The 22,697-nt window shown below is 58.8% G+C and overlaps 2 protein-coding genes across 9 annotated transcripts; one reads left to right on the top strand and one right to left on the bottom strand.

Annotated features, from left to right (window-relative positions):
- Positions 1–3,006: 3,006 nt before the first annotated feature.
- TBX1 (T-box transcription factor 1) lies at positions 3,007–22,303 on the bottom strand. Of its 8 annotated transcripts, none has more exons than XM_030024147.2 (9): positions 22,165–22,303; positions 16,761–16,889; positions 15,115–15,577; positions 11,588–11,689; positions 10,012–10,183; positions 9,617–9,772; positions 8,138–8,205; positions 7,825–7,925; positions 3,007–7,020 (listed from the first exon to the last, which is right to left on the bottom strand). In XM_030024147.2, exons 2-9 carry the CDS (start codon positions 16,792–16,794, stop codon positions 6,569–6,571), a joined length of 1,548 nt encoding a protein of 515 aa, XP_029880007.1. In that variant the 5' UTR covers positions 16,795–16,889; positions 22,165–22,303; the 3' UTR covers positions 3,007–6,568. The 8 variants fall into 8 exon arrangements, with proteins under 8 accessions (XP_029880007.1, XP_029880008.1, XP_029880006.1 ...); XM_030024148.2 differs by lacking the exon at positions 22,165–22,303 and adding an exon at positions 21,754–21,861; XM_030024146.2 differs by lacking the exon at positions 22,165–22,303 and adding an exon at positions 20,554–20,644.
- Positions 20,704–22,291, top strand: LOC115346472 (predicted GPI-anchored protein 58). Its single transcript, XM_030026546.1, has 2 exons — positions 20,704–21,186; positions 21,411–22,291. The coding sequence occupies exon 2, from the start codon at positions 21,572–21,574 to the stop codon at positions 22,289–22,291; it is 720 nt and encodes a 239-aa protein (XP_029882406.1). The 5' UTR covers positions 20,704–21,186; positions 21,411–21,571.
- Positions 22,304–22,697: the final 394 nt, after the last annotated feature.

Below are 22,697 nucleotides of genomic sequence, written 5' to 3' on the forward strand. Positions count from 1 at the left end.
TAATAGCGCAAACACCTCACATGAAGGTGCTTCAATACGTTTTACATGTTGTTTATTCGTTTTTAACTTCCTTTTGCAATTTACAGATACAGCCCACAGACTTCAGTCCAAGTACCTGGGCACTCGTGCAATTACCCCTATTACAGGCAGGTACAGAACATAGCAATAGCACCAGAAGTGTCCTGCCCTGCCCATGGAAACAAGCAGTGGGTTAGTTACCAGAACTAGCTTCAGTGAGAGCGTATTTGGTTGCAGGAAAACATATCCTTTCCTTCTCCATCTACCAATGACCACTAAGAGCTGTCCATACAGCAATACAAAATTCTGTAACTAGAACTCAGGCTAGAACACACGCTAAAGGGCACTTGCTTTCTCAATGAGACACTCCGTATGTAATGTTCATCCTCTCACGGAGGTGATGAGAGGCTAGCCTTTATCAGCTACAGAATCACTTTGGGAGCATAAGATGGAAATTGCTACACAGGTTTGCATGATTTTACACCATGTAGCAGCTAGCCTTGAAAATGCGTATGCTTGCTTTCCCACATTAGGTCCTAAATGTGACTCCTCTGGCTTTTGTTCTTAATCACTTTGTTACTAGTTCAATTTTATAATTTTAAACTAAATAGAAGTGAGTGATTTATTGTAATTATTTTGTATAGGCTGCTCTTCATAAACTTTTTTTAAAAATCTGGAAAAACATTTAATTTCCCATATGGAAAGAACACATTTATCATACTTTACTCGGATGTACTTGGCTGACTATCACACATATATGCAAAACATATGTGACATATTCGAGGCTGAATTTCATAAAACAGAAATGCTATGAAATGTGATATAATAAATATATTACACAGACATATGTGGCCAATTTATAAAACTATGGTATCTTTGGTAAATTTATAATAGGTCATTTCTATTAATGGGGGGGAATGAGTGCATTTTTCTGGCATATGCAACACATACAGTACTTTACATAGACTTCCTGAAGGGAGGCGGACCTTTGAAAAGCAGACTTGTACATGTGCATATATAGTGTATATGGGATGTGTCCATATTTTTCAAAATTAATGTATATCTTCAAAACCAGCTCTTGCTTTTTGCATTGATCGTGTGTATATCCTGGGCAGAAAAAACGTATGAAATACTATTCTTGGAGATTAGCAAACCTCTGATACACTAACTAGGTTCCCACAGACAATGGGTCTCTCTCGCTTTAATAGAGAGCACATTTTATAAGCACACGCTGTGCTCGTGATAATGCCCCGTAATAGAAGTCTTTAGGTATGGTCGCTTTCATCCAGTTGCGTCAAACACTCATGTAAATTAAATATCTTACTGATCAATTGAATTAGAATAATTAAATTAAGAAAAAACCTGCATATGTTCAGAAAAAAGTTACATATAAACAGACATACCAGCCTCTACACTAGTAGACTGGACTCTTCATAATACCAGTTTATAGCAACAGCTGAATTATCGCTGGCTGATGATCTTCAAATTCTAACTCGCAGATTTCTGCCCTTCCTTATTTACGCCTGCGTGCTTCAAAGATCAGATCTTCGCTTTATAAAACAAATCTGTATTTTTCTCTCAGATTGCGTATTTGCAAGCTCTGGCAAAAGTTCTCTCAGGGCTCATTTTCCGTTTGTGCATGCTCTAATTCGTGCGATGCCCAGCTCTTCCCTCTGGAGGGAGCCTGCTCTTCAGGCACGGCCGGGCGCGGGGGTCCGCGTGTGCAGCATCCTCGTCCACCGGAGCTGCGGTGCAGCGGTACACACATGTACCCCCCAAAAGCCCACCCCCCGGGGCAACACGGTGTCTCCTGGCTACACGGGCAGCTTAACATAAACGGCGGGTCAGACCGTCGCGCACACCGTCTCAACGCTCTGCCAGCAAAAATGCGTTTGTTTTCAACCCATCATGAAACTGAACAACAGACGGAAACGCAACATGAACCAGAACCTGTATGTGCGCGCACACACACACTCTTCCCCCACCCTCCACCCCAGCCGTGTTCAACAGGCTCACAGCAACTTTTTGAGCTCCTTGGATTAAGGTGCTAAAACTAGCTCTGCAAGTACTGCTGTGTTAGCTCTTCTAGCACTCCTCTGGGCAGCTGGGCTCAGCTTCTGCCCCCCCAAACCTAACCTGTGGGTGCCTAACTTGTTTCCAACAGCTATAGGGATCCCTTTACACAGGCAGAATGTTGCACAGCATGAGTGAACCTGCTTTTCTTATTCCCTTCAGACAAGATCAAGGTGCGACCGCCCCTTGGCCAGGGATCCAGGCATCACAAGCTGAAATCCACTTGCTGGAGAGAATGAGGTCTGTTTGGTGGGGGGGGACAGCGCACCAGCTGAGGTGGCCCTGAGCCATGCAGACCCACTAGCCGCGGATGCACTGGGAAGCCCCTAGCTCATGGGAGACCCACACTGTCCCCAGTGGCCTGGTGGCTGCAAAATGCCTTTTTATGCTTACTGCAGTCCTTGGGTCATTCTCCAGACTGCAAGCCACTGTTACACAGACTGTAGCATGAAGGAAGCCAAAGTACTTGCTCCCCTGGCAACGGCCATGCATATGCGTGCTTGAGATTGACTGAAGATGCCAGTGCCCAGGATGCCGAGAGGCATCTACTGGGGACCACCTTCGCAGTTCCACCCAAAGCAGTTCTAGGGTCTCCCTGAACAGGAGAAAAGATTAAAAAGAACATCCCTGAAGTGTGTAAACAGCGTGCACGGATGCTGCAAGCACACAGAAGTCTCATCCCCATGCTCCTATCCTACATTGCATTTAGTCAGATCCATCAGCAAGGAAAAAATAAAACCACCACCACCAAAAAAACCATTCCTGAAAACCTGAGCTATCCCCAGTGTTTGGGGTAAGTGATCAAGCAAAGACCTCCCTTGTTTCACCTGTGGGTGCCTAATCCTATATTTATCCACTGAGGTAAGTGATGTGGTTTTCAGACCTTTGGAGCAATCAGTAAATTCAGCCTGTACCTCTGGAAAATGGAGCCACATGGCTAATTTATTCTCTAGCCCTGTTTGGAAGAGACAAAGGGTGCTTGTAACCTCTGTGCTTGGGCCTGTTTTACCAGCAGCTTTTAAATACACAGTGTTATGTGTGACTTGAGGCGACCATAAGTGGAAATATTGTCTGGAAATGCTGCAGCCTTCTTTCCGAGTATGTGCCATGGACCTTGGTGACAGCATGTACTGAGTGAAGTTTAAACATACATGTACTCAAATCATACAAAGTCACTTTTCAAATGAAACTGCAATACATATAGATAAGGCATGACCTGTACATGACATATCTTGACTAACTGGCTGACAGGTAACATGAAATTAAACTGTTACAGATTTTCTGTGATTTTCAAAAGGCTTTTACTAGTCAATGTGCAGTGTTATGTGGGTTTTTTTGTTTGTTTGAAGTGGATTTTTTGTGGTGATACAAAAATACCCCTGCTTGCTTTCCATATCTGGAACACTCCCATCCAGTGAGACAGACATAGCTACGCAAGGAGGAAACACTAGTCAAAGCCGCGAGAAAGGTTGATTTAAGGACTAAAACATGACATGAAATGGACTGCTAACATGGTTAATACTAACATATATAAGCACCTTGCATGTTGATGGCCTAAAAGCAAGGTTAGAAATACCATTTTCATAGTTAAAACTGTAGTCTTGATACAGCTGCATGGTCTCTCTTTTCCACTCAGACACAAGATTTCTGTAGTGGTTCTTCTAGCACAGAGGATAGACTAGTGATCCCGAGGGCCCACTGCCCGCAGCCATAGGTTGGAGTTCTGTAATTTTCTCTTCTTCTAACGGAGATAAATTAAAATTCCTACAGTCAGAGCAGGGACCTCAATCCACTTTCTGTAACAGTACCGTTTAGTCCTGGCATCTTGGGTCATGCAGTGCCCTCAGCTCTTGTGCAGTAAAGTACGTTTGAAAAGGTGTGTGGCCAGTCTGCACTGAGAGCCAGTGGCACTTCTTGCAGCAGTCTATGTATGTTTAAAGAAAATAGGTGCTTACCAACACAAACAGAAGTGTACAGTATCCATTTCAGCCTGGAACCCCAACCCTGCAAGTTATTGCATAATAAGTGTAGATCACTACAACCAGGCAGCTCCAGCAACTGGAGAGAGAAGGGAGGGAGCAATCGCCTATGGAGATTCACTATTCGCTCAGACTAAACAACTCCAGTTTAGTATCCCTCCTTATTTAAATGACGTCATTTGGTAGGGGAGGTTTAGACTTCAGAGCAGACAAACAGACAAATATACACAAATGATCAAACAAGAAATGAAAGAAAGAAAGAGGAAAAACATTTATAAATGTCACTGTCCAATGTCTTTTCAATTTAAATGAAATAAGATTATCTACAAATATCTACAGATATCTACATGTATCTACACTGTTTGCAGATATGATTCTTTGGTTGTCTTCACCTTTTTCCTACACTGCAACTATCAAGGAAAAAAAAAGCGTTTGTATAATCTTTGAAGGAAATAATAAATATAACAACTTCATTAAACGTTTGACCAAAGCTTTGGCACTAATCAGTTTACAGATAACAAATCATACTGAAAACTCTGATATAACAGCGGCAAAGCAACTGAGCACATCCGAGAGCCATTTCCCACTGACTAGTAATAAACACAAGGCTATTTTACATCAACCTTTCTGAGAACATTAGTTATGGTTTAGTCAGACACTAAGAATCTCACAATTCACTGCAAATGTCAAATAAAATACATATTTCTTGCACAAGTCTTTTTCATGGATCCAGATATATTTTTTTATAACAGAAAAAAAAATTACATAAAATATTCATGTTAGCCTGTATCCCTTCTTAAACCCTTCCAAAAAGTTTTGGAAGCCCGAAGCCCAAAGCCCACTGCCAAAGACGGAATAAACATTGCTATTAACACTGCCACCTGCACAAGGGAAAGATTATGTTTTGAAAGGTTTGTAGGGAAAATGCACAAACATGGATGAATAGAGGGCTTCAAAAAAAAACCAAAACCAAAAAAATCCCTTCTTTTCATAGAGTCACGTGGAAGAATCAGGAAAGTGTTCATAATACTGTATACCAACACAGCTGAAAAGCTGTTCAATACCTTCTCTGAACACAAAGGGACTGCCGTTCGGTGAACATCTGACAAAAAACACAAGCGAGCTACTCAAAACACATCACTGGAGAAACTGTGATGAACAGGCCCATCTTTTCAACAATAAGGAAAGACTACTGAAGGAAGATATTAAAGGAAAAAAAGAAAAAAGTACTTACCAGCTTTAAGAGGGAAGATGCAGCAAGCAGGTAGGTGCAGAATAGGTGCTTTGGGACTACTGCAGTTTGGGTCAGCCAAATATAAGGGGTGAGGCATTCTGGGGAAAAAAACCCTGAAGTTCCTCTAAAAGGCACCTCTCAACGGGAGAGCGTCAAGAGCTCGGAAAAGGATGTAGGAAGGCAGTACTGTGAGGCTGCCTGGGAAGCAGCCAGTTTACGAACTATTGCTGAGAATACACAGCCTAAATTCTGCAGGTATTCCTCCCACCCCGAGGCTGGTTTTTAAACCATCGTTGTGAAAACAAGAAGCTGTACATGGCTGTGCTCTTGGCCATGGGCTCTTCTCAACAGCTCCAGAAAATGCTGTGGTGGTTAAGCCGCCCCAATGAACCCCAAAACTCACAAGCAGGTCAGGACCGGAGGAGAAGCGGACAATTTGTTCTGACAGTGAAGACTCAAAGCGTTCCCTTAAGCTAAACCCTGCTTCCTCTGACAGTCTCCTCAAAGAACCACCTGAACCAACTGTGAGGGAGGCCATGCGTGCCCGAGGTAAAAGAGAGACTTACATCGACACGTGCAGAATTACACTCCATCCCCGGGGGGCCCGCCGCTGCCGGGGGCTGGTGTCCGCTGGTGCTCACTGCCAGCCCCGCAGCCCTCCCTGCTCGGCGCTAACGTTACACATCCCGCTGGGCTGGGAAACACCCGTGGCAACGCCAAAACCGGCGGCAACACCAAATCTCCATCAGACAACCCGGCGGGCGAGTGAGAAGGGGGCAAGTCACCTCACCGCGGCCGCTTCCCCGTCCTCCCGCCGCTTCCCAGCGGCCCTACGGTCTTCGGTGCCCGGCGCACTCGCGAGGCATCCGCGAGGACGGAGGCGCGGGGATAGGGAGAAGGGAGATAACCACATATGGCTTCGTTTATCAAAGTGCAGCTGCGGGTCACACCGCGATGGGAAGCGCCCGGCGGGCCCCGGCCAGCCTCCTGCATCCCCCCGCCCGCACCCCACCGCCGCCGCCGCCCGCCCTCACGGCCCACCGACGGGGGGGGGGGGGGGGAAGCGGGACGGGGGGGTGCCCGGCTTCCTGCGATTGGACTCTCCGATTGTCGATCAGGTCAAGCTGGCCTATCAGCTCACTCGTAAGGCGGGAAGAGAGGGAAAGGCGGGAAGGGGGGAAGGACGGTAACGGTCGCGGCACGCGCGGCCGCCGCCGCCAGTCTCTCGCGCCGTCGGCGGCTCCGCGGGGCGCGCGCGGCGCCGTTATCTGGGCCCGTAGTCGTAGTTGGCGGGCGCGCCGGCCGACGAGTACATGTTGGCGGCCGCCGCCGCCGCCGCGGCCGCCGCGTTCATGTGGTGGTGATGGTGGTGGTGGTGGTGGTAGCTGTGCCCGCGGATGCCGGGGAGGGGGTACGGGGCGGGCCGGCTCTTCGCCCCCAGGTAGTGGTCGTAGGCGGCGGCCGCCGCCGGCGGGTACTTGTAGGGGTGGTGGTGGAGGGGCTCCGAGGCGGCGGGCTCCAGGCGCAGTTCGTGGTGGGGCGGGCTGGGCCGGCCGCCGCCCGCGCCGCCCAACGGCACCAGGCCGCCGCCGCCGCCGCCGCCCGGCAGCGCGGGGCTGAGGACGCGGGACATGAGCTGCTGGTGCGCGGCCTCGGCGTGCAGCGGCGTCCCGCCGGCCGCCTCCCGCTCGTACTCCCGCCGGCTCTCGGCAGCATCTGCGGGGGCACACAGCGTCAGCACCGCTGCCCCCGACGGGCCGGGCTGCGGGTAATCAATTTAAATCAATAAAAAAAAAAAAAAAGCGGCGCGCGAAGATAAAAGCGAGGCTCGCAAGCGAAGTGTGCAGCAGCATGCAGCAGGAACCGGGGCTTGTGGGGCAGGACCTTCTGACTTCGATAAATGGAGCTGAATTGACTGACAAGCTGGTACACGCCTGAAATTTTTGCAATTGTGTAACACTAAACAAATACAGACTTCCCTTTATTTTGCAGGCCCGGAGTGTGTTGGAAGAAAGGCCCTCGGTTGTCTTTGCAGTTGTTTGCTCTGCGTAATGGAAAAGGAGTCAATGGGCAGAGGTGCTGTTCGACCTGACTGCAGCTCCTGAATGGGAGCGGGTCGGCCCCGAACGCGCTGCCGAGGAGCGTTAAAAGGGCAATGCGAGGAGGAGACAGTGGCCCTCGCGGCATCCCTGCCTGAAAAGCCGAACCTGCTGCCAAAAAGTCAAAAATGGGACACTAAAGGAAAAGGGCAGTGTCATTCAAAGCAGCAAAGTTGCTTAAGCACAACAGCAGTGAGTGTTTTAGACCTAGGAAGAACAAATTAGGCTACGAAGGTGGCTACTTTTGTTTAAAAAATAGGTGGTAGTGCAAAGCTCATTAGCAACGGAGCCGTGCCTGCTGCAGGTGGCTGTGCACCAGCACGGTGTGCAACTCTGGCCCCAAGCATGCATGCGCTGAGGCCGGCCGTGCAGGCCAGCAGGTCCAGGGTGACAGGCTGGCCCAGCCGTTGGGGGCTCTCACCTTTCTCTGTCCCGTTCTGGTGGGCTGGGGAAGAGACTGGATTCCGGGATCTGGCAAAAGCGCTCATGAGAGGAAGGGCCCCTGGCCTGTGATTCCTGGGCCTGGAAGAAGGAGAGAAGTGATACGGAGCTGATGGTCCAACAGAATGAGCACTTGGAGCATTGCTGCTGTGAGCTGCAGCTGGCAAACGGGGCCTGACCCAGTGTCCCCCGAATTCCATGCAAGCCTTGTGCAAGTGTAAGCTGGGCAGGTGCATGTGAAACTGGGGGTGAAACTGGGGTGCAGTCAATAGTCAATAAAGACACAGCCTTACCAGTCCTCAGGGTCACAGTCTCTGAATCCCTTGGCGAAAGGGTTGCTGGCAATCTTCAGCTGCGTGATCTGTGAGGAAAAGGGGGTAAATGTCTCAAAGCAGCTTGCACGGGGCTCCCTGGTCAGACAGTGAGCGTGTCCCTGAGCGGGCTTTGGGAGTCAGCAGTGCCTAGTGTAACAGAGAGGGCCCAGGTGGCCAGTGGAGCCAGGGCATGCTCTGCCGCAGAGCACAAACATGCGCTTTCCCTCTGTCAGAAAATGCGGGCTAGTACGCTATCTAATAGGAGTTCAAGGCGAAGGGACAGGCAGCCCGAGTCGGCTGCAAAAGCTGTGTAAATGCACTTGTAAGAAAATGCCATATTATATGGGTCACCACCGGAGCAGCTAAAACAAATCACTGGATAAATCATACTTATGTATTTATTTAATTCGCCAGGGAGAAGGCAGGACATTTTCTATATTTAAGCAAATCCACGGATAAAGTATGTGATTGTGAGTTTCCGGAATGGGTTGAAAAACAAACGTTAAGCCCCTCAGTGACAGTTCCAGCCTTAGAGGTCAAACTGATAGAAAGCAGGAGAGAAAGAGCAGCTGTCCAGAGCCATCAGGCAAATGCCAGCCGGGGAGGGACTCCGGAGCCCCTTAAAGGCACAGCCTTGCTCCGGCCCCGCCGCCTCTCCGGGGCGGGGTGCCGGTCCAACCGCAGCATCCCGGGGGGACCCGGGTCGATTTGCTCGGAGCCACTGCAGAGGGTGGCATCGCCGGCGGCTGCTCGGGGACAGCCCCGCGACCCAGCCCCGGCGCGGGGCTGCGGCATCAGCGCGGAGCGAGGCGGTTTGGAGCAGCGCTGAAAAGCCCCCGCTATGAAATCGTATTTGCACTCGCGGCTGGGATTCCTGCTCTTCACGTTACGCTGATGCGATTTAAAGCAGCAATTGGATTAACTGCTGCCCAGAAATCCGCATCACATTAGGGGGGCTGGGTCGTTTTGTTTCGTTTTGTTTCTTTTTTTAACATACAATTGTATTCCGGGGAGGAAGAGACCACTACGAGTTTAGAGAAGTAAAATCGCAGGTTTATCCAAACAGATTGAGAGTGACGTTTCACAGCGGTAAGCCCGTAGTTTCCAAACTAGCCCCAGTCTCGGGTTTACATAGGTAATGAGGTCCCCCCGGGCGGGGGGAAGCGGGCGATGGGGCTGGAGCTCACGCCGCTTCCTCGGCGTGCAACGATGCAGATCTGCGCAGCTCCCCGGCTATCGGGTTCCTTGCGCTGCCCCGGAATGGGTTTAGCAGACGGGGAGGAGAAGGCGGGAATACCCCCAGACACCCCCGCCACCGACGGACACCCGCAGCCCGGCCTTCTGCCCGGGAGCCGGGAGAAGGGGCTGAGCCAGCGCCGGGCGCGCCCGCACCCCTGGGACCTCCGGGGCGATACCACCCCCCCTTTTTCGTTGTCTCGGGCCCCGCTGCCGCCTCACCCGGTGGTTCTGGTAGGCGGTCACGGCCGTGAAGCGCGTCTCCTCGAAGACGAAGGTTTTGAAGTTCTCCTCCGCGTATTTCTCGCTGTCTTTCCGGGGGTCCACGTAGACCACGTGAAAACGCGGCTGGTATCTGTGCATGGAGTTCAAAATGATCTGAATGATAAAACGAGCAAGGAGACAATAACTGATCCAGGCGGAGCATCGAGAGAGGAGAGCGCAGCCCCCGGCCCTGCCGGCTCCCTTGCCCGGCGGCAGCCGCGGGGCTGGGGCAGGACGGGGCCGCGGAGCCCCTGGGGAGGGGCGCGGGCAGGGGCACCCCACGGGAATCACGGCACGGGGAGTTCCCCCCGGCGCAGCCCCGTGCTCGACACCTTTTCCCGGGGGACACTTACATGCCCGTTGTCATCCAGCAAATTGTTGGTCAGTTTGAGCTTATCGAAGGAAACGATCTGCTTCATCCACTGCGCCCCTTTCGCCGGGGAGTCCGGGTGGTAATGCACCCTCCCGGGGGTGGCGGGGTCGGCTTTGCCGGCCACCAGCCAGGAGGAGCTGTGGAAGGCGTACCTGAGGGAGGGGAAGGCACCCTCAGCCGCAGCCCGGGGGGCTCCCGCCACCTCCCCTCGCAGCGGCTCCCCGCGGCCCCGCAGGACCCGGCCCGGCGAGGGGGAAGCGCCGGCTCCCCCCCCCAGTCCCGCTTCCTACGGCAACAAAAGGAAGGAGCGCTCCTCCACAGCCAGAGGCGTTGCGGGGGGGAAATAATATCTTATCAGGTCACCGATGGAACTGGCGGGAGAGAAATCTGCAGGGCGGAGAAAATGCACAGCTACCTGCGCAGATTTGGCAGAGAAGCCACAAAAGCTCCCCGTTCCTCTAAAAAAACGGGTGGAAGGGAGCCCTCTCTACAGTAATGTTCTGGCTTTAAGTGAAGAGTGGAAAGTTAGTTATGTGTAGATTAATAGCAGGTCCAGAGTTTCGCAGTCTTGTTTCATTCTTTCAAAGTACATATTCAACTGTAACATTTAAAACAGAGAAACCAATCTTCTATACGTGTGTTTACTTTAAAAGCCAGTGTTTGCACAGGGGGAATTAGACACCATTGGACTCGAGCAGAAACATTACTTTTTAAAGATATACTCAATTGGATGTTATATATCCCACTTCCCTTGACAAGCAAACATTTCTAGGACGCCCTGAGAATTTGGATATCTGTCTAAATATTTATATATCGGACCCTGTGATTCCTACGCGGGCTGCCTGCTCGGCGTCCTGATCTGAAGCTAAATACATAATGCGCCTTTCACTGTCTTTAAATTAAAGGGGTTCCCAACCAGACCGCATCGCTGCCTTGCGAGTCACCAGTTTCCAAGGCCTTCCTACGCTGCCACTGGAAACAAGGGCAGGGTTTTGTGGCTCGGATGACGGGTGCCTCTCCAGAGCACAAAACCCACTCTCTTCACCCAAGCACCCAGCCGGCTCCCCGGCAGGCATGGCACAGCCCCGGGACGCCCGCGGGGCCAGCACCGCCGGGCCACCTGCCCCAGCTGAGAGGCTACGGCACTTGAGTAGCACCGGGGGGATTTTTGTTAGGGGGAATGGGCATTTGCTGGGCAGAGATGTGGAGCAGCGGGATGGGGAGGGCTTTTCTGGGCAGGACAAGGTGGTTCCTGCCCTGCCGCCCCACAGAAACCTGTGCATCTACCTGCCCCGCACCAGCCTGGTCCCAGCCGCTGCAAGTGTTGTGAGAAAGCCAAGGGGCTCTGCGCCCCACACCACTCCCGGCCCCAAACTCATTGCAACAGTGTGAAACAGACCGCAGTGTAGCCACATCCCGTGTCTCATCCTCGTCTCGCACCAATACGTGTCAGGCCCAGGGGCGCATCCCCGAGCCCCAGGAGGGGCAGGGGCCAGGCAGCGACCCGCCAGTCCCTACAGCGCCAAGCATGGCGGGGCAGGCAGGGTGTTACTTGCCGGTATCGCTTGTCATCCACGGGGACGAAATCCATGAGGAGCATGTAGTCAGCCATAGGGTCCATCCCGAATATCTTCACCTGGAAGGTGGGGAACATGCGCCTGGCACAGAGAGGAGAGAGAGGAGAGCTGAGCTGAGGGGCAACAGGGAGCCCCGAGGAGCCGGCGCAGGTACCCGCACCCTCCCCGGCCCCGGGGGTGCTCAGGGTCGGGTGAGGGAGCCCTGCAGCCTTCCCGGCCCTTTCCCTCCAGCTGCCCTGGCGTACGCCTGGTTGCAACTTCAGGTCCCCTCGCAGGAACCGCCGGCTGAAATGGGAGGAAAAGGCAGATGCAGCCGGGCAGCATGAGGAGTGGGGCTGCGTGTCCCTCAGCCCCGGAGGATGAGCTGGGGCAGCGCTGGGCAGTCCTGCCTCTCTGCCAGCTCCGGGGCCGCTTGTGTCAGACACATGAAATGCCCCGCTGTGGCGGGACACAGAGGCCAGAGGGGGAACAAGCACCACCACTGCCTTTGCCATGGGGAGACACAAGTGAAAAGAATTTCCTCCTCGCGGTTTCCCCATCCTTCCAGCTGACCTGATTTGAGGTAGATGCAAGGCACTACCCCGTCTCTGGACCCACACTCACGCCAGGGGCACAGCGAGGCTCGGGCAGCCTGGGGGGGCACGTCTAGAATCTCCTGTGGGCAACGCGAGGGGACCGAGTTCCCACTTCTGCAGCTTCTGCCTCCCCAAATCTGCCCAGCAGTTACAGCAGCAGTGTGGTCCCTGGGGCCAGCAGGAGACCTCCCGCAGCCCGGCAGGGCAAACGCACCCCCCCGGCGGGCAGGGACTAGAGGGCAACGGGGACCTCCCAGCGAGCGAGCTCCCGGCTCCGCTTCGTTGCCAGAGCCCGGTCAGGCTCCCGGTCCCCGTAAGTCTGCGGGGCAAAACCAGAGCTGGAAGGAGCCCGCAGGTCGGCCCCCGGGGCTGTTCCCACTGCTTTGCTCCGCGCAGGCCCCGGGGACCCCAGTCTAAGCCGGGGGCACGGGTCCCACGCTCAGCAACGGCACGACTCCTTCGAGGGGCTGCGGGGCAAATGCGATCGGGGGTGGGTTAAGGGAAGGGGCCGGGGCGGCCCCCCCGTCCTTCCCTCCCTCCCTCTGCACACACCGGGGACAGGGCCCGGCCCGCGGCTCCCCGGCGGGACACGCCGAAGATGCGCCTTCGCGTCGGGGCTCGTTACGGCTTCGGTTTTGTTTGATGTATTTTTTTTTTCCCCCGAGTAGGAAACCAAGCGAGCGACAGCGGGCGGCATTCCGGGAAGGGGGTTTGCAGCCGTTGAAAAACCAAACTCCCAACACCCCCTGAAAAAACAACCCGATCAGACGCGGACATTGAGAGCCCCCCCCGGGCTCATTCTCGGGGGGCACGGCCGGACCTGCTGTGCGTCTTCCCGGGGCTTTTTTGGTTGTGCGCTGCTGCTCTCCGCCGAGGAAAGTCTGCCTGCCAGGGCGGTGGGGCAACGGGGCTCTGGCCCCGCAGCTCCTTCCAGTCCGGGCCCGGCACTGCCGGGCAGCATCAGGATCGGGTGGCTGCGTCTCCCTCTCTGTAACGCTTTAGCAAACTCTGGAGGACGTTTCCAATCGTTCCCTCTGTTATTATTATTTTTAAAGGTGTTAAAGCCCCCATTAGCTTCAGTTCCGGTGTTTCTTGTTTTAAAACTAAGTTTTAAAACAAACAACCCGAGATGATAAGACCCACCTAGACAAACAGCAGGGCCAGCCCGGAGGCGCTGGGAGAGAACAGTGCCTTCCCCGAGCCTTTCCCTGCTGGTTTTATCCCGTTTTGTCCTCTTTTTTAGCTGCATGTCTGGAGATTTGTCGGTGTCATAAAGTAAACGAAGTGGGGGGAAAAAAGCCCCTGATTCAAATCGAGTTGGTTCATTTCTGAGCCCTTTTGGAGTGGGGTATTTGCAATCCTTTCGCTGTCCCGGGAGAGCGAAGAACGCCAGATCGAAGAGCTCCTGTTCGCAGAGAGCCTCCGCCTGGAGCCTGAACGACCTTTTCCGCTAAGGAAAGCAGCGCCGAGCCCGGCGCCGGGCTCAGGGGCCGCGGCCGGAGACAGGCACCGTCTGCGGGAAATCACACCCGGGGTCCCGCAGCAGAGCGCCGGCCCCTCCGCCGGCTGCTTTTCCACCGAGCACCGCGGTGATTTTTTTTATTTTAGCAAACTGCTAATTAAAAAAAAAAAAAGCAACCGTGTACCTATAAAATATTTCAATTTTTGCACCTTCGGGACCCTCAGAACCGCTGGAGGGAGAGCGGGAGCGCACGGCCGCGGTCACCGCTGGTGCAGGGCCCTTTCGGAGCGGACCCCGACGAGCCGCGCTGTGCCCTTCTCCCCCGGCGACGGGGGCTGCGGCAGCGCCCGGGGCTCCAGCTGCCGCCGCTGCAGCCACCCCCGGGGCTAACTGCGAGCAAGCACTGGAGGATTTGTTAATTTGTTTGCTTTGCTTTTCTTTTCTCCCCCACCGCCGGATCGCTTTAAATCAAGGGAAGAGACCAGAGCCCGAGCAATGCGCTCCCCCCCGCCGAAGGCAGCGTTTGCCCAGAGCCTGCGCGGGGAAAGCTCCGCAGCTCTGCCCGAGCCGCCACGGCGCTTCCCGGCGATCGCAATTAAATGCAGTAATTAACAACCGTAACTGGGGCTCCTCTTCCCCCCATATGTTTTGCTCGTTTCTAACGCGGTCGCATAAGCCGTTTCCTTTGTTCCCTGGCCGGGAGCCGGGTCCCGGCCCGCCGAGCCCAGCCGAGCCGCCGGCGGAACCGCGCCTCGGCTGCCGGAGCAGGGCCGAGGAGAGCCAGGCTGAGCCGGGCTCGTCACTCGATAGTCGGGAAATGCAACAGTCCTAGAGGACGTTTCAAGGTGCAGAATTGGGGTCTGTTTGCGTCCCCGCCGGAAGGAAAAGATCTGCCCGTGCTAAAAATTTATTTAGTTACAGGTATTGCACGGGTTGGTTTGTTAAGTTTTTTCTGTCCCTCCCCCGCCTCCCCGTGCCGTTGCTGTCCGCCCCGGGTGCACAGTGTCCTCCGCAAACGGGGATCTGAGTCCCGTGCGGGGTAACCGAAAGCCGAAGGCGCCCGGCGGAGCACAGCGCCCTTTCCAGCGGGAGTGCACCCCGGCGGCGGAGCGCACGGCGCGGCTCCCCCGGGCCGAGCCGGGCCGGGCCGCCCTGCCCGCCGTCCCCCGCACGCCTTCGCCTGCAGCCCGCAGGAGCCGCGCGTTCTTCCCCGCAGCACCCGAGGCCTTCGGGCCGCAAGAACTCGCAGACTTCGCCCCGGGAGAGGCGCTAGGATCGAATGACGGCAACCGCCGGGCCGGACCGCCCCGCAGCTCGCCCCTGGCCAGCCTCGATTCTCCCCCCACACCGCGACTTCAACCGCCTCCGGCGGGGCCCGCGGCCGGAGTCTCCCGCCCCGGCTAGTCTGGGTGCCCGCGGCCGGGGGGAGCGGCTGGAGAGCCGGGGCCGCTCGGGGGCTCCGCACTGACCTGCCGGCCTTGGTGACGATCATCTCGGTGCCCAGCTGGTTGAACTCGTCCCACAGCGCCTTCATCTCCAGCTGGACGCTCACGTTGGCCACCTTCGGGTTCTTCTTCACCGGCGCCTTGGCCGCGGCGGCCGCCCCCGCGGAGCAGCCCGAGACGGCGGCCGGCCCCGCGGCGGCTCCCCCGGCGCCCTCGGGAGGCTCGGGGCCTGGGGGCGGCGGGTTGGCCCCGGCCGCCGTCGCCGCCCCGCCGAAGGGGTAGCCGTGCTGGGGCTGGGGCGGCGGGTGCGGGTGCTGCTGAGCCGTGCAGGGCTCGTAGTGCGGCGGCTCATGCTGTCCGTACGGGTCCCCCGGGGAGGGGGAGAGGTGGTACCCCCCGGAGGCGTTCAGGCTGCTCAGGCTGTTGGCCGTGAAAGCTGCAACATCGCAAAAATGGGACAGCTGGGTGAGCCAGGGGCTGGAGATAGCTGAAATCATTCCAAAAACAGGCCGTCAGGGCTCCGCTCCGGCTCCCGCTTTCCCCCCCCGAGCTCCGCGCCGCTCCGCGCGGCCCCCGCCTCCGCGCCGCGCCGGCTCCGCGGGGTGCCCTCCGCCTCCTCTCCTGCCCCGCGCCCAGCCCAGCGGGGCGCCTCCCCCTTTCCGCTTTGCTTGGCCCCAGCCCCGCTCCCCCCGGGGCAGGCGGGGAGCTCGCTGCTCCCGCTGCCTGCCTGCCTCGGCTCTTCTTTTTTTTTTAACTCTTTTTTCTTCTTTTTTTTTTTTTTTTTTTCCTTTGCAAACCCGAGAGATCTGCCAAGAGCCGCGGCGGTGCAGAGCCCGTGCTATCTCTGCAGAAGGCCTCCCTCGCCGCACACGATTTGGGACAAAGCAAACTACCCCCCCACCCCCCCGAAAAAAAAAAAAAAAAAAGAGGAGGAGGGGGGGGAACTCAAAGAAAGAAACCGGTTCTTATTTCCGTGTAGCTACGGTGCTGCAGGTAATGTCCCTCGCTCTGGGGCCGTGGGGCCGTAGCTGACAGGGGAAGGCGGATCTGGTTTGGCAATCCCCCCTTCTTTCCATCCCCGGGCGAAAGAGGGGGAACAGACGGGGACCAGAGCAAAGCTCCGGGTCCGCGCCGAGGAGCGCCGGGACGGCCCCGGCAGCGCAGCCCTCGGCCGCCGGCCCGAGCGGGCCCTGCGGCACATGACAGGCCGCCCCGGGGAACGGACGGCTCCTTCGGATCCCCTCCGATGCTGAAAGGCTCCTCGAGGTCCTGGGGGTCTCTTGAGTTATCTCCGCCGCGGCCCCCGGCCCGGACAGGGGCTGCAGAGCCAGCGGGAGCCGAGCCACGGCCCGCCGCTGCCCTGGGTACGGCCGGCGCTGTCGGAGGATGCTCCAGCACCTCCGAGGAGACGCGGGTCCAAGCGGCGGAGCCGTCGGAAGCCGCCACCGGGGCACGGGCAGAGCCTTATTCTCCCAGGGAGGGCTGCGGGGGCCCAGGCCTGCCGGGGGGGCACGGCAAAGCCCCCTCCGACCGGCGCCGCGGACAGGCCGCGCTCCGTGCGCTCCCCCCGGCCCTGCCGCCGGGCCGGGACGCGTGAAAACCCTCCGAGACGCCGTGGCCCGGGGGGGGTCCCATCCCCGCAGCCCTGCGGGGCCGAGCGCGGCGCTCACCTTCCATGTCCCTGGTGACGGTGCTGAAGTGCATCTTCTGCGGGCGGCAGCCGGGGCGGGCGGGCGCGCTGCGGCTGCCGCGGCGCTCCTCCAGCGCTCCCTTCCCTGCTTGCTCGGCGGCGGCGGCGACTGAAATCAGAGAGGCGATACTGAAAGCATTTGCCTTGGGAGACAGAGGGCTGTTTTCGTCCATAGGGGAGACACCAATGCAGGAGCAGCAGCCGCGGCAGCCTCCCACCACGAGCCCCCCCTCCCACCCCCTCACTCCCCTCCTTTCTACCGCACCATCCAGGGAGGTGCGAGCGAGACCCCCCTCCTTCCAGACGGGGGGGGGGGGGGGAGGGAAGCTTAAAAAAAAAAAAACAAAACCACAACAGAAAACAACCCAAACCCTCTGTCCCCCCCCCCCCCCCGGGAAGGGCGTTGGGGAGCAAGAAACTTCCCCGGGGCCCTTTGCAGCCAGCGCCGAGCGCCGCAACGGGCCGGATCGAGCCCTGTCAGCGGGAGGGGGACGGGGGGGACGGGGAAATAAATAACCCCACGAATTTCTTCCCCGGGGTCTCAGTTTCTGTCCCCCCAACTTCGTTCCCTGCGATTTATTAATTTATTTTCTCTCTTCCCTTCCCCCCAACCACCACCTCCTGCTTCTGCCCCCCCCCGTCCCCTCCTTTTCTCCTGCACGTAGGGAAAGTGGCTCCCTTATAGGCGCTTTCCCCCATTCAGTGGCTGGGAGGCGTCACATGGAAGCCGGGGGTGTTTGCCTGCAGAAGCGGCGGCGGCGGCGGCGAAAGCGAAGTGAAACTCCTGCCGAGACGGTGTCAAAGGGCTGGGGAGGCCCTTCCCCGCCTCCCGGGCACGGCGAGCGGCCGGCGGGGAGGGATGGGATGTGCTGCGGGGCGGGCGGAGGGGCCCGCGGTGTCAATCACGGCGCCGGGAGCCGGCCGACGGGAAGGGAAGAGCCGAGCCCAGCCGAGCCGAGCCCGGCGTCACGCTGCGGATGTCCGGCACCGAGAAGGGGGGATTGCTCCCTTCCTCCAGCCCGCATCCACCGCGGGGCTGCGGGCTGCCCCGGCCCGACCGCGGAGGAGAGTCGGCGCCCGCGGGGATTCGCAGCCCGAGCCGCCGCAACGGGCGGGGGCCGGGCACGTCGGGGTGCGCTGCGGGTGCGGGTACCGCCGGGCGCCTCGCCGGTGCGGGGTGGACACCGCCCCCCCAGCCCCGGGCCACCAAACCCCCAAAGCACCCGCCGGCGTTCGAGCATTTCCTTCGCCGAAAATAAAGCGGAGAAAACGGAAAGCACCCGGCGGGGCGGCAGGAGAGCCCTTGCCCGGCCCGGCGTAAGAGCCCGCTCCGTCGGCAGCACCTGCACGGCCCGCCGCCGGGGAGGGCCGCCCCCGTTCCCCTCCCTGCCCCGGCGAGGGTGAGGCGCTACTCACCGCCCGGCACCGGCCCCTCGGAGCGCCGCGGCGTCCCCCGGGCCCTTCCTCCGCATCGGCGCGGGGCGAGGCGGCGCGCCCGCCCCGCCGGGCCCGGCCCGGCCCCGGTACCAGTCCCGGGACCAGTCCCGGTGGCGGTCCCTCCGGGCGGGTGGCTGCACCGAAGTCCCGGGGGAAATGCCCCAACGGGGCGGGCGGAGCCGTGGGGCGCGCCGGTGGCTACTGGCGCGATGGGGGTTGCATAACCCGAGCGATGCGCGGAGAGCCGGAGTGAGCAAGCGGGTTATATATAGCTGCCCTGTCTGTAGCCTGCGGGGCTTGATTCTTCTGTTGAAATATTATCTTTGGATGTGGTAAAAATATTTGCAGAGAAAAATCTAGACTACTCTTACATATTTGAGCATATGTTCCTGCAGCTAACGGCATAAGGGCAGAGCGTGACACGATCAGTGTTCTGTTTCTACGCTGCTGCTGGCAGCGCGATTCCCGGCCGGGGCAGTTTCTATCCCGAGCTCAGGGACACGCCACGGAGAAGAGTGTCCCAGTGCTGACCCACGCTGCTTACCTGGAGGCAATACAAGGAGGAGGGGAAGGGATTTCGTTAGGGCACCTCGGGGCAATACCGGAGGAAAGCGAGGAGCCGCGGGTGCGAGCTGCAAGCCGCCTCCGGGAAGATCAAGGGCTGATGCGAGCGGGACACGGGGCGCCAGCCCCTTCCCCGAGGTGTGCCCGGCTCTGGGCAGCCTCTGCCCCAGGAGGAAAGAAAATATTCCCCCCTCCGCCCCCGCCCTCCCCCGGAAAGTAAGAAAAGCCCCGAATCCAGCGTCCCAGCAGAGTCGGGGATCTGGGTGCTGCTGCCCGTGCCTTGCTTGCCCGCACCGTTTCCTAGGTTTATGCCTTTCTCCTTCCCTGCTCCTTAGGTAAAGCCCCAGCTGGAAGCGGTGCCACGTCGGGGACAGCCCGGGCGCGGACGGACCCCCCCGGCCTGTCCACCCGCCCGGCGGTGTCGGGGCTGAGCGGTGCCTGCCGGGGATCGTTGCCAGCCGGCGCCCGGGCGGCAGCGGAGCGGGTCCCCGCTGAGCCGCGGGGCTGCAGCCCCGAAAACCCAAATCCCTGAAAGGAAACCCCGCCGCCCCGCTCCCGCACTCCGTGCCCGGCCTCGCAGGCCGCCCGGGGTTCGCACACGCGTGAACGGCGCCGGGCGGAGCTGAGATGACGGGAGGGCGAAACCAGCCCCAGCTCCCCCGCGACGGGGGAACCCCGCAGCGGCAGAACGCACCCGAGTGAGCGGGTAGCACGGCGCTGTGCTGCAAAAGGGGTTGTCCCCTCTCCTGCACCCCCAAAAGGGCCTAAACCCAGAGGCCGCGTTTGCCAGGCGTCTCGCTCAGCCCCGCGGGCGCCTGTCCCGTTCGCCGGCCGCTCCGCATCTCCGGAGCCCTGCAAGGCGCATCCAGCCTCGACGTGGGGTTGCTGACCCCGCCGTTAGCGATACTGGTCTGCCCCCGGCTCTGCGGTCGTCCCTGGGCCGGCGGGGGGGAAATGGATGGAGCCCGGAGGCTGTCGGAAGGGCACCAGGGAGAGGGCGAGGGGGGCTTCTCCGCTCGGCTCACACCTCGCCCGAGCAGGTGGAAGCGAAGGTCGGGGTTGTCCCTCCGCCTCTCCGCCGGGAACGGCTCCACGCTGCGGAAACGCCGAGAGCTCGACGGGGAAGAAGGGCAGAACCCGCCCCCCCCCCCCGCCCTCCGAGGACACACATCTGCTTCGCCCCGAAACGCTCCGGCCCCGGCGGTGCAAAAGCCCGTGGCGGCACCGAGGAAATCAACGCGTTGCAACGAGTTCCCCGTCCCCCCCCCCCCCGACGGCAGCCCCCAGCCGCGGCACAGCCCCCGGAGCCCGAGCATCGCTGCCTCCCAGCCGCTCCACCACCCTCCCCGGCCCCGGCGAGGCTTCTCCCCGCAGCAGGTATCCGCTGCCGCCCCTTCCCCCATTTGGGCGCCGCACCCCGCAATCCCCCAGACCTTTCAGGCGAGGTGGGGGCGGACACCGAGGGCTGCTGCCTTCGTCCTCCCTCGCAGGGGTCTCCCCGCCGGCGCCGTTCCCCACGGGCCGGGCCAGGTGCACCCGGGCACGGACACCCCCGCTCCGCTCCAGCGCCGGGGTCGTGCTCACGCCGAGCCGCGGCCCTTGTGCTGAGGAGGTGCCCGGGTCCCCCAGACCGGGTCCCCCCGCGCACCCTGAGCCCGGGCTGCGCTGCAGATGCGCCACGGCCCCGACGGGCTCTCCCCGCGCCCCCGGGGCCCAGCTGGGACACAGCCCCAGCGCCCGCCGCCTTCCCTCCGTCCGCTCTTCGCACTCACCCCTCCGCCCGCATCTCTCCTCTCGTCCCTCCCGCGATCCCTCCTTTCTGCCCGTTCCCCCTGCCCTTGCCCGGCCCCGCCGTCCCTCCCGCCCCCCAACCCCTGCGCCCCGATGGGCCCCCGGCGAGCCCGGGCTGCGGAGGGGGGTGGGTGCCGAGTCTGGAGGGGAGCTGGGGGCGGCCCGGCTCGGGCTTGGCACAGCAGCCCCGGCTCCCCGCTGAGCCGTGGGGCAGCAAGTGACTAGCGGGGGGAGAGCGGCAGCGAGCCGGGGCTGGGGCCACGCAGGGCCGGGGGAGTCGGCAGCGCACTCCGCGCACACGTCCGCACACGCTTATTTCTCCGCACAGTTCCCGGATGAACAGCCCCGCGGCGGGGTGCCCCGGGCAGGTTCCCGCGGCCGGGCCCGGGGAGGGTGAACCCCGCGGCCCCCGCTCTTCCCCGCCCGCCGCGGCAGCACCGCCCGTGCGCTGCGAGCGATGGAAAAGAACAGTACGGGAAAGGCTAACGCTGCCGGTAGCGATGCTGCTGGCGAAACAATAATAATTCGTAGAGGTTCAGCTAACGGGAGCCGCGGACATTTACAGATTCGTTGTAGGAGGGGAGATAAAGAGGAAACCGGGGACATCTCGGCAGGTGAAAAAAGCCTGCGGTTCCCGCGGTTCCCCGGAAAAACGGGGATTTTCTGGCGTTTGATTTGAGACCGTTATCGATGAAGACTGTTATTATCATTACAGTCATCCTCGTTATTACTCCGACTGCGGCGACTATTAGTATTATTTTGCAACTTACGTTTCAACTATAGGAACCGAAATTAACGAATGTATCTAACAAATTCAAAAATCAAATGTGTTAACCAGGTCTCACCGAGAAAGACAGACAGAAAGTAGGACAAGACACACAGAAAGAAAGAATGAAAGAAAGAAAAAAGAAAGAAACAGAAAGAGAAAAATAAAGAAAGGAAGAAAGAAGGAAAAGAGAAGAAAGAATAGAAAAAATAGAAAGAAAAAGAAAGAAAAGGATGGAAAGAAAGAAAAAGAAAGAAAGAAAGAAAGAAGACAAAGAAAGAGAAAGCAAAAAGAAAAAGGGAGCCAGAAAAAGACATCGGAAAGACGGCCAGACCGATAACGACAGAAGAACGAAACGCAAGGCAAGGCGAGCCGCGCTCTGCCGCAGCCCCTTTGCCCACCCGCTTTCCCGCACCTGGAGCGGTTTGGGCTGGGAGTGCTGGCACCACGGCTCGGTGCCAGTCGCCGTCCCGGCGCGGGGCCCCGCGGGGTCCGCCGGCGCTCGTCGGGGCTCACTCCCCCGCTGCAGCTCGCTGGTTTCCCCGGGGCGCCCCGACCCCGCTCGCTACCGTTGCGCGGCATCCAGAGCCCCCACGGCCGCCCCGAGCCGCTCCCCTCCGGCCGCCGAGACGCCCGAGCGGCGGCAGCGGGCGGCACTGCCCCGGCCCGGCCCGGCAGCCCGCTCCCGCCCGGCCCCGCCGCTGGCGCTGAGCGGGGATTTGAACCGCCCCGTCCCGTCCCGTCCCGTCCCGCGGCAGCGCGGCAGGTGCGCGGCCCCACGGAGCGCGGCTCGTCCCCCTGCGGCGACGGCGACGGGACCGGGCACCTGGGGCCGCGCCGGGAGCAGCTCCTGCCCGGGCCGCCGCTGGCAGGGTCCGCGGCTCCGCACGGCAGCCGCGCTGTGCTCCACCGTTGGGCGCGTTTGGGACTCGGGCTGGGGAAGGAGGCAATGAAAGGAGAGGGAAGAGAGGAGAGGAGAGGAGAGGAGAGGAGAGAAGAGAAGAGAAGAGAAGAGAAGAGAAGAGAAGAGAAGAGAAGAGAAGAGAAGAGAAGAGAAGAGAAAGGAAAGAATTAAAGAAACAAAGAGAAAGAGAGAAAGAGAGAGGGAGGAAAAGAACAAAAGAGAGAGAAAGAAAGAAAGCATGAACGAATGACAGAAAAAGAAGAGAGATAAACACCCTGAGGAAAAAGCATCCAATAATAAATAATTATTGTTATAACCAGCACAATGCTCATCAACAACAGTTGTTTTCTTGCTAGTAGGCAGTGACACGCCTGGGAAAGTTGGGGCTTGCGGGGCTCCGTGGGCTGCCTGACCCTGCAGATGGGCACGGCGGGGAGCCTGTGGCTGTACGTGGG

Source organism: Aquila chrysaetos, chromosome 9 (assembly GCF_900496995.4).
Source record: "Aquila chrysaetos chrysaetos chromosome 9, bAquChr1.4, whole genome shotgun sequence".
NCBI lineage: Eukaryota > Metazoa > Chordata > Aves > Accipitriformes > Accipitridae > Aquila > Aquila chrysaetos.

Bases quoted from the DNA above. Each gene is read 5' to 3' on its own strand.
- TBX1 (XM_030024143.2), bottom strand. From the start codon at position 16,953: ATGGACGAAAACAGCCCTCTGTCTCCCAAGGCAAATGCTTTCAGTATC. The intron at 11,690-15,114 runs GTCAGTGCGGAG...TCTCTGTGCCAG, and splicing joins ATCGTCACCAAGGCCGGCAG to GCGCATGTTCCCCACCTTCC. The intron at 9,773-10,011 runs GTAAGTGTCCCC...TTTATCATTCAG, and splicing joins TGCTGGATGACAACGGGCAT to ATCATTTTGAACTCCATGCA.
- LOC115346472 (XM_030026546.1), top strand. From the start codon at position 21,572: ATGGAAAGAAAGAAAAAGAAAGAAAGAAAGAAAGAAGACAAAGAAAGA.